The 18,364-nt window shown below is 63.3% G+C and overlaps 1 protein-coding gene across 1 annotated transcript in view; it reads right to left on the minus strand.

Moving 5' to 3' along the window:
* Window positions 1–17,173: 17,173 nt before the first annotated feature.
* The window catches only part of Sost (sclerostin), a 3,089-nt gene continuing 1,898 nt past the window's right edge, over window positions 17,174–18,364 (minus strand). The window contains exon 3 of the mRNA XM_005394641.2: window positions 17,174–18,360. Within this exon, the coding sequence (XP_005394698.1) occupies window positions 18,226–18,360 (135 nt within the window). The 3' untranslated portion in view covers window positions 17,174–18,225. The remainder of the gene's footprint in view (window positions 18,361–18,364) is intronic.

The raw sequence follows: 18,364 nt of genomic DNA on the forward strand, positions 1-18,364 counted from the left end.
GCCCCCAGCATCCCTCCGGCCCCCACCGGGGCTGGCGCCTAGGACAGACACGCTGGGCCTTCCCGCGCCAGGGCCCTGGGACCTGCCTGCTCCAGCTTGCCCGGCCCCACCCTGACCCACAGCAGGGCCCAGCTCCACACCCAGCCGGTCACCCCGAAGACCCCCATCTGCCTGGGCCCCAGGCTGGCTCTGGTGACAGCCGACGGTGGCCCTGAGCACTGACGGGATTGTTGGGGACAACTGGAAAAGAAGTCCCTGCGGTGCGTGGGTGACTGTCAGGGAGGCTTCGTGGCCCTGTGAGGTCAGACACCCGGTGTCCCCCAGGCCTGCAGCATGCGGGACGGCGCCTGAGCTCTGGGCGTGTGGGGGGGTCACACTCACTGTCCCACACGGACAGCTCAGCAGAATAAACGGCTGAGAAGGAGATCGAGGCTGTGACTGGAACCGGGACGTGAGGGCAGGGCGGGCTGGGCGTGTGGCCCGGAGTCAGGACCCTGGCGACGGGAATGGATGCCTGTAGGGTCCTTGCAACTTTCCCATGCGGTGGAAACTTTTCAAAGTGCATTACTTTTTGTTTTGCTTTTGTTTTTTGAGACAGGTCTTGCCATGTAGCTCAGGCTGGCCTCAAACTCACAGCGATCCTCCTGCCTCAGCCTCCCGAGTGCCGGGGTTACCACCACATCAAAGTAAATTTGGTAATAACAACAAAAGCCAGTGGGCGAGGCCTTACGTCCTGCTTGTTGTGTTATCACACGTGTTTGCAGTCCACAGAGAGCTGCGTTCCCACCCCTCAATCATAGACGCAGGGTGAGGGGCAGCCACCATCCTGGGTGTCCCCGAGCTCAGCTCCCAGGAGAGCAGGCGAACGGGGCACACTCGGCTCTTGAACTGCAGCCCGGCCACGCCCATGGGCTCAGGAGCTGAGACCCCTGGCTGCGGTAAACCGAGGTACCTGCTCAGGCCAGCGCGTGTGAAGGGCCTCCGGCGGGTCAGTCGGTTTCATCTGCACCTGGCCGGGGCGTCCTGTGCCGCTGTGTCCGATGTCCTCGGTCACGGCCTGCAGGCCTCTCTGCTGAGCTGTACGTCATCCGGGAAGCCGCCCGCCACGGATCAGGAGCGTGCCTGCTGCCAGGCTGTCCTGGGACCCCAGCGCGGACAGAGTCCTCCAGGGGCTGGGTGAGTGGTGAGGAGCGGCCCCCTGCCACTGCCCTTTTGCTATCTCAGCGCTGCCCCGAGCCGGCTCCCGGGGTGCTGCTGTGACCTCAGTGACGGCGAGACAGCTGCTCCGCATGTCAAGAGGGACGGAGTCCAGGCTGCCTGCGCCTGGCCACCTGCTCCACAGTGCGAGGCACAGGTGCGGGGAACGGCGTCCGGTGGCCTGGAGGGCCGGCGAGGTCTCTGGGCTGAGAAGTGCGTCACGCCGGGGCACCCAGGCTCGGGGTGGCCCCCAGGCCCCCTTTGCCTGCGAGGTGGGACGGGAGGGTGGACCCAGCCTCTGGAGCTCGAGGACCTGTGCTCCTCCCGGGGGTCCCGGCGGCTCCGCTGGGCTCTCAGGCACCGGGGGCCTCTTGGGATCGGGGCGGCGCCAGAACCAGGGATTTCATCTCGGAGCCCCTGGCCCAGCTGGGGCGCGGTGGGGGGCTGTCCGGGAACCCAAGGCCTCCGTCCTCTCCACAGACCCTGCCGAGGCCTGCCGGCCACGAGGGACTTCGCAGGGCCTGGGGGGGCTCACTCAGTGCCCGGGGCTCATCAGGCACGGCCCTGTCTTTGTCTTCGGCCCTGCGGGGACCCCGCCTGCACCGTGTGAGAGGAGGTGCAGCCCAGGGCCGCCTGGCCCCAGCCCTGCCGAGCCGGACCCTGGTGCTCGCTGCCAGCGTTGCGCCTTGGAGCCTCAGTTTCCCTCTGTGTCAGGTCTGTCCCAGTCCCACCTCCTCCCAACGACAGCCGGGCCGCTGCCCTCTGCCCTCCTGGGTCGGACCCTCTGACACAGCCAGGTGCGCATGGGGTGCAGTGTGTGCCCGGTGGTGCCTGGCGCGGGTTCCCGCTGGGCCGCGTTAGACCCCAGCCCAGACGCTCCAACCCGGGAAACGGCGCACACGGGCTGGGGGCTGGGCTCGCAGGGCCGACGTCCGTGCCCGTACTCTGGGACCTGGAAACCTGTGGGGTGGGGACTGTGCTGCCCGGACTCGGGGTTCTCAGCCCAGACTCGGGGCGCATCGGGAGGGGACAGACGTGTGAGTTCAGGGCGGGGAGCAGCAGCCCCGATTCTGGAGTGGGGGCCACAGGCAGGCGCGGGGTGACTTCCCTCTGCGGGCGAGCTCCTGCGGCACAGGCTGGAGGGCCCGCTCCCCGTGTGCCCCAGTGCCCACCTGCGGTCCGGGTCCCAGGCACCCACCGCCCCAAAGCTCCTGCCGGCCCCGCCTCACCTCGGCCGTGGCCTCTTGGGGCTCTGGCTCCCCAGAGGAGGAGCCCTTGACCCCGCAGGAGCCAGCAGCAAGGACCCGGATCTTTGCCTCTCGTGGGCTGAGGCCCCAAATTAAAAACAAACACTTTAAAATAAAGGCCATATTAAAAAACAAACCCAGCTTTTTTCCTGCCCTAAACTATTGTGAGCCAGGGGCAATTAGCAATTACGCTGCGTTTTACTGCGTGCAGGCCGCGTCCTCGCTGGCCTGATTGGAAGTCTGCGCCCTCCGTGGGTTGTTCAGGCGTGGAGGTATCAGTTGTAGGGGTAATTACGGTTTGCCGGCCAATTACCCCCCGCACAAAACTGTGAAACTGTCGGTGACAGGGCTTAAATTTAGCCCAGATGAGCGACGAGGGAGACTTGCACGGCCGCAGGAGCAGCCCGGAAACCGCGCGGAGCCCGGCCAGGCGGTAATGAGGGGTCGCGGTTTCCAAAGCGTCACCTGAGACAGCAGGGACGAGCGCCCGTCCTGGGGGACGCAGCCCTGGGCGCCGGGCTCCTGGACCCCCGCCAGCCTGCCGGTCCACCAGCCAAGCCGGGTGGCCTCGATGACGGGCACACGGGCCAGGCCAGCAGCGCCGAAGCGGCCCTCGAGGTGCGGGACCCTGGAGGGCCCAGGGATGTGGTCATGCCCAGGACGGAGGCCCTGCGCTGCCACGTAGCAGGCCCAGGAGGGCACACCGACCCCATTCCTCATCGGCAGTCCCAGGACTCGGGAAGCTGAGGCAGGAGGATCGCTGTGAGTTCGAGGCCAGCCTGGGGCTCACAGTGAGACCCTGCCTCAAGAAACAAAACAAAACAGCACACACACACACACACAAAGGAAACCCAGAAACTGACTTTTGTAGAATTTTTTCAATGAGTCAAACACTGTCGAGGCCAAATAATATCTAACATCAGCCCCGGGCTCCGCCTGCAGCCCGCGAGCCCAGGCCTCCACAGACCCCAGGGGCAAGGCGTCACTGTCACCCCGGGACTGGCCTCCGCTGGATGGCCCTCAGGGAGCCTCTGCCCGAGGGGACGGCCCCGCGCTGTGAGCCCTGGACCGTCGGTGAGGAGACTCCCGTCCCCAAGCTCCAAGCTCCAAGCTCCAAGAGGCCCTACCTGGCCCCCTGCCCCCCGTCCCACTAATGACAACAAGGAGCCGTGGACATTTCCTCATTTGCTCCCCACGGAAGCGGGCAGGTGGGGGGACGCAGCTCGCAGCTGATCACAGCCGAAATTCTTGGAGCTGGCTTCGGCAGCACGCGCTGGGAGGGTGCCGGAAGGCCAGGCCCAGGCTGACTCCAGGAGCTGGCTTTATTCCATTCCAAGCCTCAGTTTCCCCGGGTGGACGGAGGCGGAGGGGTGAGCTGGGGCCGGCGGCGGTGGTCACCCTGCAGCCCACGCCTTGCGAGCCAGGGACCCAGGCCGGGCAGGACCGGGCAGCGCAGCCCCTGCGCCAGTCAGGGCCGGGCAGGCGCTATCTGGCATAAACTGTGCACGTGCCCACTTCACCCCGGCCCCGATTTGCCTTCCCTTCTCGAAGGTCTCGATAGAGGAAGAGACAGTGCCGCCTCACCCACGACCCCCGGGCACGGCTCGCCTTTCTGAGCTGTCTTTGGATCGTTTTCACGAAGGTGTCGGCCAACCTGGCAGGGCTCCCAAGGACGGAAGTGGGGGTCCCCTTAACCGCAGGCCGGAGGTCGAGGCCCAGGACTCCGTGGGGTCCCGGAGTCCACACGGCTGGTCCCCACCCTCTGCCTCTCCCAGTACAACTCCTCTGAGTTAGGGTCAGAGGGCACCTCAGGAGCCGGCTCCCAAGTGAGGTGCACGCCGTGGGTGGCAGCGGCTGGGCGAGGCGCTCGCGGCTGTGGGCGCAGTGCGGGGTCCCAGTGAGTGGTCACTGGATCCACAGTGGGCATGGTCAAGGGGTGCGGCCCAGCGAGCCCCCAGCTCGGCCACTGTCGGGAGGGGACGTCTGTGACCACACAGGCTGTAGAGGAAGCATCTCGGCTTCCGGAGCCCGGGGAGGTGGACGCAGCCAGGGTCGGGGATCGGGACCCTGCCGCCTGGACCTGGGTTCTGGGGACGGGGTGGCCTTTGTTGGTTCTGGGTTCTGCGCGCTGCTCCGTGGGTCTGGATTCTCATCCCTCCAGCGGCTTCCTGCCCCGTCCCTGTGCTCTGCCTCCGCCTCCGCACCTGCGAGGGCAGAAGACCCGGGACTGCGCCCGGGGCTCAGAGCGCAGGGGACTGCGGGGAGCAGCACATCGCAGGTGCCGGTGCCCCGCCCCCCGCCACACCCTGCCTCTGGCTCTGTCCCGGGGCTGGGGGGAAGCAGACATCTGTGGAGGCAGCTCCCCGTAGGGCAAGGCCAGGCTTTGAGCCTCAGCGCCACAAACAGCCACAAAATATGGCCGTCGGAAAGACCTCCCTGTCCCCCCGTCCCCCACGTCCCAGCCCTGTCACTGGAGGACCCATCTCCTTGCAGTGTGGGGCAGGGGACCGGGCAGATGGGATGTGCGGAGGCTGCCCCGGGCACGGGAACAAGCCCCGGGCAATGACAGACACAGCGGCCTTGGCGACCCAAGGACAGTGGGGGACGCGGCTCCGAAGAGGAGAGGACAGAGCCGTGGACGGACAGATGGACGCGCAGCCTCGGCAGCTGGACGGGCTGCCAGGAGCACGCGACCCAGGGACCTCAGGACACCTGCGCGAGCTCACCACACTGAGGGGACAGCGTGCGTCACACCGGGCACTCGGGGGGGAAGGTGATGCACGGCGGGGCGTCACCTGGCTTTGTTCCTGTTTTCCTTTATGACACTGCTTCTCCCCATCTTCCAAATATCCGAGAAAAGCCCGGTGTCCCAATTCATTAAGAAGCTGACATCACGAACCCAGCACATTGTCTGAAATGCATGCAAGCTGGGCGTGGTGGTGCACACCTGTCATCCCAGCACTCGGGAGGCTGAGGCAGGAGGATCGTTGCAAGTTCAAGATCAGCCTGGGCTGCAGAGTGAGCTCAAGGCCAGCATGAACTGCATAGCGAGACCCTGTCTCAAGAAGACAAAAATAAAATAAAATAAATAAATGAAATGCATGCAAGATGCCTAGGAGACTTCATGACCACAGTTGGTAGCCATCGGTTGAGCCGGGCGTGGTGGCACATGCCAGTCATCCCAGCCCTTAGGAGGCTGAGGCAGGAGGACACAGAGTTCAGATTCAGCCTGGACTACATAATGAGACCTTGCCAAAAAACAAAACAAAACACACACAAAAAAACCACAAAACACAAAACAACTAAAACCCAGCCAGCTATGTCCTGCACTGAGCACTTACTTTTTAACAGCACTGTACCAGGCATGGTAAGGCTGTTTGACAGAACTGGCCTTTTGTGCTGTGAATTTTGGCTGAACACAGTCAGGGCCTCCCTTCCCCTTGGAGGGGACCGTGGTGGTCTAGGCGGACGGCACAGCTCAGGTCCACTGGCCTCGGTCCGCTTCCCTGGGCCGGTCCTGGTTTGCACTTCGCTGAGTTACCAGGCGGAGGATCTCAGCCCCGGGAGCGTGGCGAGGAGACCAAGGGGCGCAGGGGGGTCGCCCGCCTTCCTTGGGGCTTCTCGGGGAGCACAGTGCTTGAGCGAAGGGACCAGGCTGCAGGGGGGCGAGGAGGGAATGTGGCTCCGGCTGGACGAGGAGCTGTGCCCCAGCCAGTGCTGAGCCTCCGAGGGCAGAGGCTGGGCCTGGGGCGGTGCCGCGGGCCGGGCGGCACCGGGAGGGCTGGGGTTGCCCTGGCGGGCTCTGGCGACCACAGCCACGGGCTGTTTAACAGCAGCAGCCGCAGCCCGCACCCCTCCCGCCCCACGGCCGCCTTGATGCTGTCCACCAAGCCGCGCCCACCCAGAGGCACCGCGGACCGGCCCTGGGCCTCCCCACCTTAGAGAGGGCCCTGCGTGCGTCGTCACAGCAACGGGTGGCCCGCGAAGCTCCCCAGGGCGGCAGCGACTCCAGGAGCCACACAGGCCGCCTGGGTTCTGCAAGACAGGAACTCAGACCTGCTCGGTGACCGCGGCCCCCCGTCCTGCTCCCATGGCCACTGTCCCGCCTGGACCGCGACCCTTCCCATGGGCTGGTGGTTCTCAGATCACCGCGCGTCCAGAGTCCACTGCGTCCTCTGTGTCCCGTGGCCCCCCGGTCCGCTCTGCGCTAATGAGGAAGCTGCCCCTCCAGAACTGCTTTCTCTTTGACTTTGAGAAGGAAAAGCGGTTTAGTGTTGGATTGGAAGGGTAAATGCACCCAAAATACACTTTCCCCTTTTTATTTTAGTGCTTTTATTAAATGATAGTATTACAGAAAACTTGAAAAACATGGAGGTCTAAAGGAAAAATTTCATAATCTAGACACCACCAGAACCCCACAACATCTTGATATATTTTGGTCCCAAGTAGCAGAAGGGGCCTCACCTGAGAGTTGGTCATTTTTTATTTGTGGGTTTTTGTTTGTTTCTCTGTTTGAGGCAGGGTCTCGCTATGTGGCCCAGGCTGACCTCAAACTCTTGGAGATGCTCCTGCCTCAGCCTCCCAAGTGCTGTGGTTGCAGGCCTGCACCACCACACGCAGTGTATACGTGACCTTTGTGACCCGCTCCTCTCACTTGCTGTCTGCGAGGCCCACCAGGCGTAGGACACAGGAACGCTTCATCTCTTGCTTGAATGATTCTCCACTGTGGTGTGCCCGGGCCACACTGCATGCCCATCCACCGACGGACAGGCGGCGGGCCGTTTCCAGAGTCTGGCCGCTCCGCACCGTGCTGCTGTCCCTGCTGGTGCTCACACTTGTGTGCTTGCATCTCTCGGCATCTCCCTCGGGGCAGAGCCGACAGCTCGAGGGGCGACTGGGTTTCACCTGCTGGCCAGAATCCCCGGAACGAGGCCCAGGGCAGCGAAATCTCTTTAACAGCTCGATGGCAGCTCCGTGAGGACCACTCCTGGAAGAGTGAGGGGCGGCAGTTTTCCCCGAGGGTCGGGCGGAAGCACTGTGGCTTCGCAGGCCAAGAGGCAAAGGCGAGACGGGAAACAGGCCCTCGCGGCCCCGAGGGAACGCACAGGCCCACCGCTTCCTTTTTGTTCGGTTTTTCGAAGTGCTGCTGCTGAGCCGCGTTCCCGGCCCTGCACAAAAAATTTTAACAAAATGTTAAATAGAACGGACAGTGCTTTGTGCCACGGGTCACTGATGAGAGAATGGAAATGCTGTGGATAGCACAGCCGCTTGGTTGGGATTTGAAGTTCGTTCCCTGTCGTCAGAAGTCGGATGTAAGTGTTTGTGAAACACCCCTCGCCCAAAGGCTATGAAACCCGGGCAGTAAGTCGGGTGTGGGGCGCACACCTGTGATCTCAGCACTCGGGAGGCTGAGGCGGGAGGGTCGTTGCAAGTTAAAGACCAGCCTGGGCTACAGAGTGAGCTCAAGGCCAGCCTGAATTACAGAGTGAGACCCTGTCTCAGAAAACAAAAGAATAAGAGAACAAAACAATACAAACAGCAAAGCCAGGCTGGGTGCACACAGCTCGCCCCTCCGCACCTGGCAACCATGAAGCCTCCCCAGCTCGAGCACACAACAGACACCGCCTCCCGTTCCGCACCACTCTCATGTGGGGGTCCCCCTGGACGCAGGCTGCCTGCCCCTCCCACTGCAGCCCCCCGAGGGCAGCCAGGCCCCAAGGGTTTGGGCCCTGAGGGAGTCACAACAGGGTTCCTTCCTCGCAACAACCACAGGCCACGTCTGGGCCTCCCGGGACCGCCGAGCGTGTCGGCATCACCCCGGCCCGGGCCTGGCCGCCCTCCGTCCCGGCCCACAGCTGGGGAGCGAGTTCTCAGCCACTGCGCGTCCGTGCCTGCGGGCACGGCTCCTCCTCCGCCTGGTTTATGGAGTGGTCCCCACGTTCTGGGAAGCAGTCAAACCGTGGGTCAACAGCCGCAGAGATGTCTCCTCTCCGGGAAAATGAACGGCCCCACGTGCAGAAAGGTCCACTCCAGCAGACACCCGTGGGGCGCGTCCGGAATAGGGTCGCAGCTCCACCACGGCGAGCCACCCACGCTCGTCCCGGAGGCAGGACACCTCCTCCCAAGGGCCACCTCTGGCCACAGCCCAACACCTGTCCCCCTAGGCACCGTGGTCGGGGTGGGGGGTCTCGTCCAGGGTCCTCGAAGGGACCAGGCTGCAGGGGTAGGGAGGAGGGGAGGGGACGAGGAGGGAATGCGGCTCTGGCTGGAGCAGAAGTTTATTCCAGCTGCGGTTTCAGCCCATGGCTGGGGACTCCAGGGCCCAGCAGCATGGCAGAGGGGCCTGCGGAGGAGGAGGTGCTCCACCTGCGGGGACCAGGAAGCAGGGAGGAGGCGGAGCTGGAGAGGGGAAAGACCCCCCATGGGCAGGCGCGGTCCAGGGAGAAGAGCTCACGGCCCAAGGGGGCAGGGTCTGGGGTCTCAGGCCTTGGGCTTGGGTGGGCTGAGGTCTGGGCTGAGGTCTGACCCTGCCAGCCGCGGCTGGGCTTGGTCTCTCTCGTGGGGCAGTGCCATCTTTGACCTTTTATGGCCCTTTTAAGGAGCTGACTCGGTGTCTGAAGCCAAGGTTATATGTGGTGTGTGTGGTGTGTGTGGTGTGTGTGTGTGGAATCGTTTTGTGTTGAATTTTGAACGTGGCCGGGTGCTGAGAGCTGGGGAGCAGGTCCGGTCTCAGAGGGTCTCAGCTTCAGACTTCTGCTTTGTTCTCCAGTGTGGGTGTGTAGTCGGCCCGCAGAGCTCGTCTCACAGAGTGGCCTGCCTGTGTGCCCCACCCCTGGGCACCGGCTGTGCCCCCGTGCCTGATGAACGGGTTCCCCTGAGAGTTTCCTGAGAGTGCCGGCCGCTGCTGTCCGACGGGAGCATGGCCAGCTCGATGGGAGGTGGAGGGGCCGGCAGTCCTTGGTCTCCACTCGGTCGCTGCCTTCCTGTTCCAGGCACAGGACACCCGCCCCACGGCTCAGAGGAGCAGAGGTCTATTTCAGCTACGGTTTCAGCCCATGGCCGGGGACCCCCAGGGCCCGGCAGCTCGGCAGAGGGGCCTGCGGAGGAGGAGGTGGAGAGGAGAAGACCCCCCCAGGACCCCCTCTTCCCATCAGGCCCCACCTCTAACAGCACATTCGGCTACACACTCATCAGTGGCTGAGTCTGCCATAACAGCACCCGTGGTCCAGCCACCTTCCACACACAAGAGTGGGACGTTTTGGGACGAAACCATAAATTCCGTCCCTGGCCCAGAAACCATTCGGGCCCACCCGAGGGCCTTTGATGCCTGGACCCAGAGAAACACTTCCCCCTTTGGCCCTGAGTGAGCACGGCGGCCTGGGGCTCCCTTCTCAAAGGAGAACTGGCCTTGCTGATTTCTGACATGCGCCCGAGCCTTCTCTCCCATCACCCTGACGCAGAGTGCTTGGCTTCTTTTCAATGCCAATCTTTCCAGCAACCTGGCTGTCCTTTGTCCCAACTTGGCAGGTGCTTCCTTTCTGTTGAAAGCATAAACTTTCCACAGGGGCTTGCTGCCTCTGATTCTCACTGTAAATCTGACTATAAACTGCCAGAGGCACCCATACCACCACCTGAACACTGGGCTGCTTTGAAATTTCCTCTGCCAGATGAATTAGTCCACTTGATCTCAGTCTCTCACAGAGTCTCAGGACACAGGCAAAATGAAGACAAATTTTCTGCTGGCGTGTAGCACATGGCCTCAGGTTCAACAGCCAGTGGAATCCTTGCTCCCAGCTGAGACCTCCTGAGCCTGGCCTTTACTGTCTGCATTTTTATCAGCATTCTGGTCTTCTGGGCTCCAGTGTGACTGACTCTCCCACCAAGCTCAGCCTGCAGCATTTTAAGGTTTCTCTAGCTGGCATCTCTAAACCTTCCCAAACTCCTCCGGTGAACCCTTTCCAAAGGCTTCTGAACCACATGATCAAGTAGTCACAGCAATGGCCCCACTCCAATTTTGGTCTTTCCTGTTGCTAGGACCAGACACCCATCACCCACGACTTCAAGGAGAGCTTTATTTGGACTCACAGCTTCAGCCGGTGGCTGGCATCTCTAAGCCAGGAACAAGATGGCGGAGGTCGTGGTGGAAGGAAACGTGCGCAACCCACGGCAGCTGGGAAGGGAGGAGCCGGGGGGGGGGCAGGCCACTCCCCCAGGCCACACTGCCAGTGACCTCCTAATGGCACGGGCAGCTGCTCCACCCATCGGGGGGATCCCACTGACTCCGCAAGTCAATCAGCCACCATGCATGGGAGAATCTGGGGGGAAATTTTAGGTCTAAACCATAACAGATGGAACTCAGGGTTTCCCAGCTTTGGAGAAGGCACCGCCGACGCTGTCCCCTCCGAGGGGGGAGGGGCAGTGTGCGCGAAGAGCAAAGGGGAAGGGGAGTTCAGAGTGGGAGGTGGAGCAGGAAGAGGTTGGATGAGGGTACCGTTGATGGAGGAGGCCAAAGGGGGGCCTGAGCAGGGCTCGTCAGGGAGCAGAAGCCGGCCTCAGAGCTCAGCGCAGGCCTGGGCAGCTTGGGAGACCACAGGCTGCTGCCCACTGCAGGGCTACGGGAGGCTGCGCTGACGTGGAAAATGCCAGGATGGTCTCAGACTATGCCGCCCTGTGGACTTACGGTGTGTACTCACACATGTGTGCACATGCACAGGTAAATGCACACCCGTGCACGTGTACACAAACACACACACACACACACACACACGCAGGGAAAGAGAGTGGAGGAAACTGTTCCAAGTGCAACAAGGCCATGTGGACGGAGGCTGAGGTTGCCGTGGTTACTTGCTCCACGTTTTTATTTTTTATTTTATTTTTATTTTTTGTCTTCTTTTTTTTGAGACAGAGTCTCGCTATGCAGTTCAGGCTGGCCTTCAGCTCACTTTGTAGCCCAGGCTGGTCTTGAACTCGAAGTGATCCTCCTGCCTCAGCCTCCCAAGTGCTGGGATTACAGGCGTGTGCCACCACACCTGGCTGCTCCGTGTTTTTAAATCAAACAATTGCACCAACTATTAAATAAAGGCCACTGCTGACCGCTGGCCAACACAATCACCGCTGCTGCCCCATCCAGAGCCCTGCAGAGAGGAGCCCAGGCTGGTGGGATCCTGGCACCTGGCTAAGAGCACAATGGCGCTGCATCCCCTCCCTCCAGTGCCACCCGCCCCTTAGGGACGCTGTTGTCCTGAGACAGCTCGAGGTGGCTGCCCCACCCACACGCTACCTGCCCGATGTCAGCCAAGCTGCCTCCAGGTGCCAGCTCCTCTGTGGGCTGGAGACTCCTGGGGATGCTGTGGCTGTCCTCACCGGGGCTCTGCAGCCCCCCAGGGTCTCTCCACAGGGCGCGCCAGTGGGACCCACCCCCGACTCTGTAGCTGAGCCACCTTCACTGCATCAGTCCTTCAATCTTCCAGAGGCCGTGGGAACCGTGAGGAACCCATCAACAGCAGGATGTGACCTGTGAGGACCAGTGTGTTGTTTGATGACACACTGTTAATAAACCATGTAAAAGTTGTTTGTTTTCTGCTAAATGAGGCAGAACTGTCCTACACAAGAGCCAAACTGTGTTTAAAAAAATTCATCCCACTGGAAGCCAACTGCTGTGCAGGACTCTGCCCCCAAGTTCCCCCGGCACACACTGGAAGCGCAGCCTGGGAGGCTGAGGCAGGAGGATTGCAGGTTCAAGCCCAGCCGGGACAATGTAGCAACCACCTGAGACCCTGTCTCAAAGCGAAAAGTGCTGAGGCTGTAGCTCAGCGGGAGATGCCCGGGCTCCATCCCAGTACTGGGGAGCAAAGCAGAAGTAGAGCTCATGACAGTCTTCCAGGCGGCTGGGGTGGGCAGGGTCTGTTACCTCTCTAGGAGACTGGGAAGGAGGCACAGTGACCCCAGCTCCAGACACCCTCAGTGGGGCGTGGACACCGTGGCCCTCGCCCGTTCTCCCCGAGTGCCTGCGCCGAGCGGCCCTTCGAATGTAGACCTGAAGACGAGCCCGCTGTGAGCTCATGGGGTGAAGGTGAGGACACTTGGGGACAGGCCCTGCTTCTGCTGGGGTGGCCGGGGAGGGGACACAGGCAGAGAATGCACAAGAGTGACCCGGGCAGAGGGGCAGCCGGGGGGAGCACCGGTCGGGGTCAGCAGAGAAGGGGGCTGCTGACTGTTCACGAGGAGGCATTGCTGGGGGATGGCCCTCGTCTCCAGCCATCTCTGGGAGGCTGAGGCAAGAGGATCACCTGAAGTTCAAGGCCAGCCTGCGCTACATACAGAGGTCTTGTCTCAAAAAAATAAAAACAAATAAATAAAAACAAAGAGCCGTCCCGACGCCGACCGGGCACCTGCCCCCTTCGGTGCCCTTCCGGAAGGGGGCATCCAGGCTGCCGTGGCACAGGTGACCTGGGCAACGTCCCCGGGTCCTGGTCCTACAACCACCCGGCAGCATTTTTAGCCAGTGTTCCCTTTTAGATTCAACTTGTCTTGGCCAAATTGACCAGGAAAAAACAAGCCCCTACAAATAGCGATCACGGTGAGCAAGGAGGGTCATTTTCTTAAATTGAGGTTGATTTCTAAAAAAAAGAAAAAGGAGAAAAAAAGCTGTCACCGGGCCAGCACCTCGCCCTCCCAAGCGCGGAGGCCACAGCCCCCCGCGACCCCAGCGGGGACAGCAGAGGATGGATGTAAATAGCCCGCCAGGAGCCGCGCTGTCCCGGCGGCACCGCTCCCCGGGGACCTCGGGGACCGCGGAATCTGGTCGCCGAATGAAAAATGATATCATTTATTTCTTTAGTCGGAGCAGAGCTGTTTTCCTCGGACATGTAAATAACCGACCCGTGACACCAAATTGCTGGCCAAGTGATAGAGATGTCTGTCACTCGGGCGTTTGACAATGTCCCACGTAAACAGCGGCCGTCAGGTCGGGGAGGGGCCCGGCCAGGGCGGTGAGGGCCGAGCTCAGGGGGACCCGAATGGGGGAGGCTGGGAAGACCCGGCCCAAGCGAGCGCCTCCCCGCGGCTGCTGCTGCTGCTGCTGGAAGGGAGCGCCGGTCCCTCCCCGCCAGCAGCGCTGGAGCAGAAGCTGCAGCAGGTGGTTCCGGACGGCACAGCCCGCTGCAGAGCGGAGTGGAGCAGGAGCCAGAGCCAGGTTCGGGTCGTACTGCGGTCCCACCACCCAGCGCGCAGCGCCCCGCACTCTGCCTGCCTGCAGGGGGAGGGCAGACACCACTGGGAAGATTCTCAGTTAAACAGCACCCAGAGAGCCAAGTGCTAAAGGGGGCGGACTGCAGCAGACACGGTGGGCACTCCTGTCATCCAGGCACTGCAGAAGCTGAGGCAGGAGGATCACTGCCAGTTCAATGCCAGCCTGAGCTACACAGCAAGATACTGTCTCAAAAAATCAAAAAGGGTCGGGGCAGGTGGACCACGGGGCGGGCAGGGCGGCAGGGGAGAGGGCTGATCGTTAGGCGACAGGGAGCCCTGGGGAGAGGAAGGAGGCCAGAGCTTAGCACGGAGCCCTGCGGCCGGCGCTGGCATCTGCGGGCTGGGCTGGGCATGGTACAGGGCATCGCCTGGAGAGGCCCCATAAGCCCCTCAGACAGAGCCACCGCTCCCTGAGCCGCAGCCTCAGGGCCTGGGGAAGCGCTTCCGGAAGGTCCCGCTTCAGTCCTGCCCCGGGGCTGAAGTGCCGCAGGAGTCCGGGCCTGAGCCTTAGGTTGCTGCTGCTCTGTGCCTGGGGAGCCCTGGCTTCGGCCGCAGCAGGAGACAAACACAGAAGCCCTGGACGGGGCCACACTGTGATCCCAGCACTGCGGAGGCTGAGGCAGGAGGACCGCTGCAAGCTCGAAGCCAGGCTGGGCTACACATCCTGTCTCCAAAAACCAAAAAAAGTAAAAAAATAAAAAATCTGAACTTAATTTTTTAAAAAACAGGAAAGCCCAGCCACAGGCAGGAGATTCTGAGGTGGCCCCTGCACCCAACACAGCCCCTGGAGATGGGTCTCAGGAACCTGGGAATGTCTGTGGTGGAAATTCAGGACAGCGTGTGCATGTGTGTGCACACGCATGCGTGTAAGAGGCAGAGAGTGACTTGAGCAGGCCCCAGGCAGCCCGGAGGAAGTCACCCTCGGCCGCTCCTGGCCTGCTGTCCCCTCCCAGCTCCCGGCCCCCTGTCCCTGACCCAGGTCTCGCCGGACCTGTCCTCATGCCTTCCGGCGGCTGCATCAGCACCACCCTCACACTGTGCTTTCCGTCCCAGAGCGCGGCTTCCGTCCTCGCCGGGACCCTGTGGGTTCCAGGAAAGGGGGACAGTGTCCCACAGTGGTGCTGGAGGGGAACAGCCCTCATCCTGGAAGGACAGAGGTCCGGCTCCTCCGGGAAGGCACAGCCGCCCGACGCAAAGGCCTCACGCGGCAGATGGAAGCCGTGAGAAGGCAGTGCCGGGCGAGCTCTTGGTCTTTAACATACAATATGCACACGCACGCACACGCACCTTCCCGCTGCGATTCCAGTCCCCACCCCGGCTTCCAGAGCAGGGTCAGTGGCCGTGGTGCAGGCACCCGAGAGGCACCCAGGCCACCCCTGCCAGCTGGTGCCTGCAGGGTCTTGTGCGGCTCACCCTGGTCCCGTGCTGCAGTTCCCAGCTCCACTGCCACCTCCCGGGGCCTGGCCTGGCCACCCCCAGCTCCAACCAGCTGGGTTTATTGCTCTCCAGGGAAAGTCAGTCCTGGGCCCCCAGCCCTGCTCGTTCACCCAGGATGTGGTCACAGAAAGGCTTATTTGGCTCCAGCTCTGGAGATCCAGGGTTGGGGCTGAATCAGGTGACGGCCTCCTCATGGGCTGAAATTCCGAGGAGGGGCACCGGGGCAGGGGACGGCCCATCTGTGACCGTGACCATGTCCGGACCCAGCTTCTCCCCAAGGCCCCGCCTGGTCCTGCCCCGTCCCAGGCTGCCAGGCACAGCCCCTGGCACTGCCCAGACAGGCACGGGTGGCCTGGGCCCTTCCCTCTGCCTCAGCTGCCAGCTGCAGCTCTGCCCGAAAGTCCTGGTGGGCAGAGCCCAAGTCCGACCCTGCTGACCACGAGGAAATCAGAGTGCAGCGAGGGCACGGTCTCCACGTGACAGACAAGAGGACGTGGCGCCGGGGACCTTCACCCCTGCACCCAGCTGCCTGCCTGTCCCCACCGACCATCCTGGCCCCCCAGCTTGGGGCCTTGTCCATCTCCTGCCCCTCTGGCCGTGCAAGGAGCGTCACTACCTTGGCCGCTGCCGGCCACCACTGGGGTGCAGTGCAGGGCGCAGGCCTGTGGGGTGCAGGCGGGTGGCTGTGGATGCGGCACCGGCTCCGTGCCCAGCTCCAAGCACGGCTGCTGTACGGGGGCCTGGACAGCTCGCCCCCTCCTGCTGCCCACGTGTGTGGCCTACTGCCGTGACATCAGGGACGTTGGGTCCTGCGGCCCCGGAGGGGGTCTCCGGCTTTACCTCCAGAGCCCAGGGAACGTGATCTGTGCCTCAGTGTAGCAGAGCCCTGTGGGGGGCACTGTGGGAATGCGGATGGCGCTCCCCGCAGCACACGCTGCCCTCCCGCCTCCCCTGTTGTCTGTTCTTTCGGATGGCGCCAGGTGCCTGGGTCTCATGTCGGTGGACACAATCCCACAAATGACGGCCAACCCGTCCTCCAGTGTCTCGGTCCCTGCGCTGAGGGGACTGTAGCCCCAAGCCAGCCATGCATGTGCGGCCTCTGTGCCCCACGGCCGGGCGCCGCCCCCCCCACTGTCCGCCGCTTCCCCTGGCCCCCTGCACCTGTGCAGGACGCGCCCCGTCCCTGCTGGCTCTGAGCAGCGTGTGTGTGTGTGTGTGTGTGTGTGTGAGGCCAGAGCCGAGCCTGGCCGGGTGCGGGAAAACGCAGAGCCCGTGGTGCCAGTGCTCCCCCTTCCCAGCACCTGCTTCCTGGGCCCATGTGCCCCCGGCTGTGCCACAGTGCCCCCTGCGGTGGGCCTAGAGACGCGTGGATCCCCTGCAGGGCCTGGGACTTGGGGGACAGGGCCACAGCCACAGTGACACCCACAGACTTGCTGGTGCTCACAATTGAGGGGCCCTGGGGAGCCACCCCCAGAAGCCACCTGAGGGGACAGGAGCTCACTCGGGGCTGGCCTGGGCTTGAGGCACTGCGGTGACTGTGCCTCTTCCTGCAGCCAGGGGGCTTTCGGGGTCCGGGCCATCACACAGCTCAGCACGGCAACTGCGGGCCCAGCGTGGAGTGGAGACGTGGTCCCACTTTCCCTGGAGAACACTCCTCCTGAGGGCTGTGTGCCGGGCCAGACGGGATGGGGACCCCAGGAAGGGACTCGATGCGGGGCTGCGACGGGCCCAAAGCTGTGGCCTGGGCTGAAGGGGGCAGGACACCCGAGGAGGGGCTCTGCGGAGCTCGGACACACCTGGGAGGTGCAGGAAAGAGGTGGGTCCGGGCAGGGATTCTTGGGGCGCGAAGGGGCGGCAGCCCGGAGCCGCAGATGGACCCGGGGTGGACGAGGCTGCTGACCACGGACCTGGCCAGGGCCATGACTGACCCGCGAGGGCGTGAGGCCCAGTGTGCAAGGAAGGGCATATTGGCCACCAAAGGACAGGCACAACCCTGCATGGGCTGGCCCTCGGCGGGAAGAGACAGAGACCAGCCGCGAGGCTGAGGACAGGCGGCCACGCCACCGGGTGGAGGGCACGGTCTTTATTAGCAAACCCGGCACGAGGGCACCAGGCGCTGCGGAGCAGGACAGGCACTGTCGCGCTCTGCAGGAAAACCCTGCGCATAAATAACTTACACGGGAAAATAAATACACAGTGTACTCTGTAAAACCACCACCTCGCCCTGGAGCCAGGCCCCGCGCAGGAGAGGGCAGGAATGCCGGCCCTGTGTTCCTGGAGGCCCTGCTCCCGGCTACAGTGCTCTCCCTCGGAGCCGTGGACAGCTGCACAGAAGTCGGCGGAGGGCGGCGGCTGGAAGGGACCGGCGTCGCCCGTGGACAGCGCTCCGCCCAGGAAGGAGGGGACGCTGTTTTCTAGACAACAGCACGGCCGTGGGAGCCGGGCGGGACGAGGGGCAGCTGGCCTCTGCAGGTGACTGCAGGGCGGCAGTGCAGGGAGGGGCGCTGCTCTGCACGATGAGGGTGACCGACTGTCCCCTGCCACCTCCAGCACCCGCTCCCTGTCGGCACTCAGGACACCCTTTCTTGGGGACGGGCGGCCAGGCTGGGGCCCACAGCTCTGCCTGCCCCGTCCCGGGCCAGCGGCCTCCTCCTCCTCCGCTGCGCGTCTGGGCGGCAACGGCACCCCCGGGCTCCCGCAGTGACCAGCAGCGATCCAATTGCCCGGCCCACTCAGCAGCGCCAGGTCCCAGAGGGGCGCGGGGTAAGGGGGTCCTGGAGCTGCAGCCTTCCTTCCCCATCGTGCAGAGAAGACGGCGAGGCCCCGCAGCAAGCTAAGGCAGCGTGTCGTGGGCACACAGCCCAGGCTGGCAGCGGTGTGGAGATGCCAGGGTCTCAGGAGCTCCTCAGCCGGCCGGGCAGTGTGCACTGTCCATTTCCTCCCCTCGGAGGCGTGGGCAGTGTCCCCATGCCTCCCCGCGGGAGTCTGCAGGCTGGCGGCTCTCCAGACCCGGATTCCGCAGCTCAGTCCCCGCCCTGGGCGTGGTGCATTCGGAGTGACGGGGCCCTCGGCCGTGCGGGTCCAGGCCCCAGGGTCAGTACGCGTTGTCCAGCTCGGCGCGCGGCCTGGGCTTGCGTCCCCTCTGCGGCCCGGGCGCGAAGTCCTTGCGCTCGGACTGGTTGTGCGCGCGGCCCAGGCGCTTGCATTTGCAGGAGGCCACCAAGCGCACCTTG

This window comes from Chinchilla lanigera, unplaced genomic scaffold, assembly GCF_000276665.1.
Source record: "Chinchilla lanigera isolate Chin_1 unplaced genomic scaffold, ChiLan1.0 scaffold00050, whole genome shotgun sequence".
Lineage (NCBI taxonomy): Eukaryota > Metazoa > Chordata > Mammalia > Rodentia > Chinchillidae > Chinchilla > Chinchilla lanigera.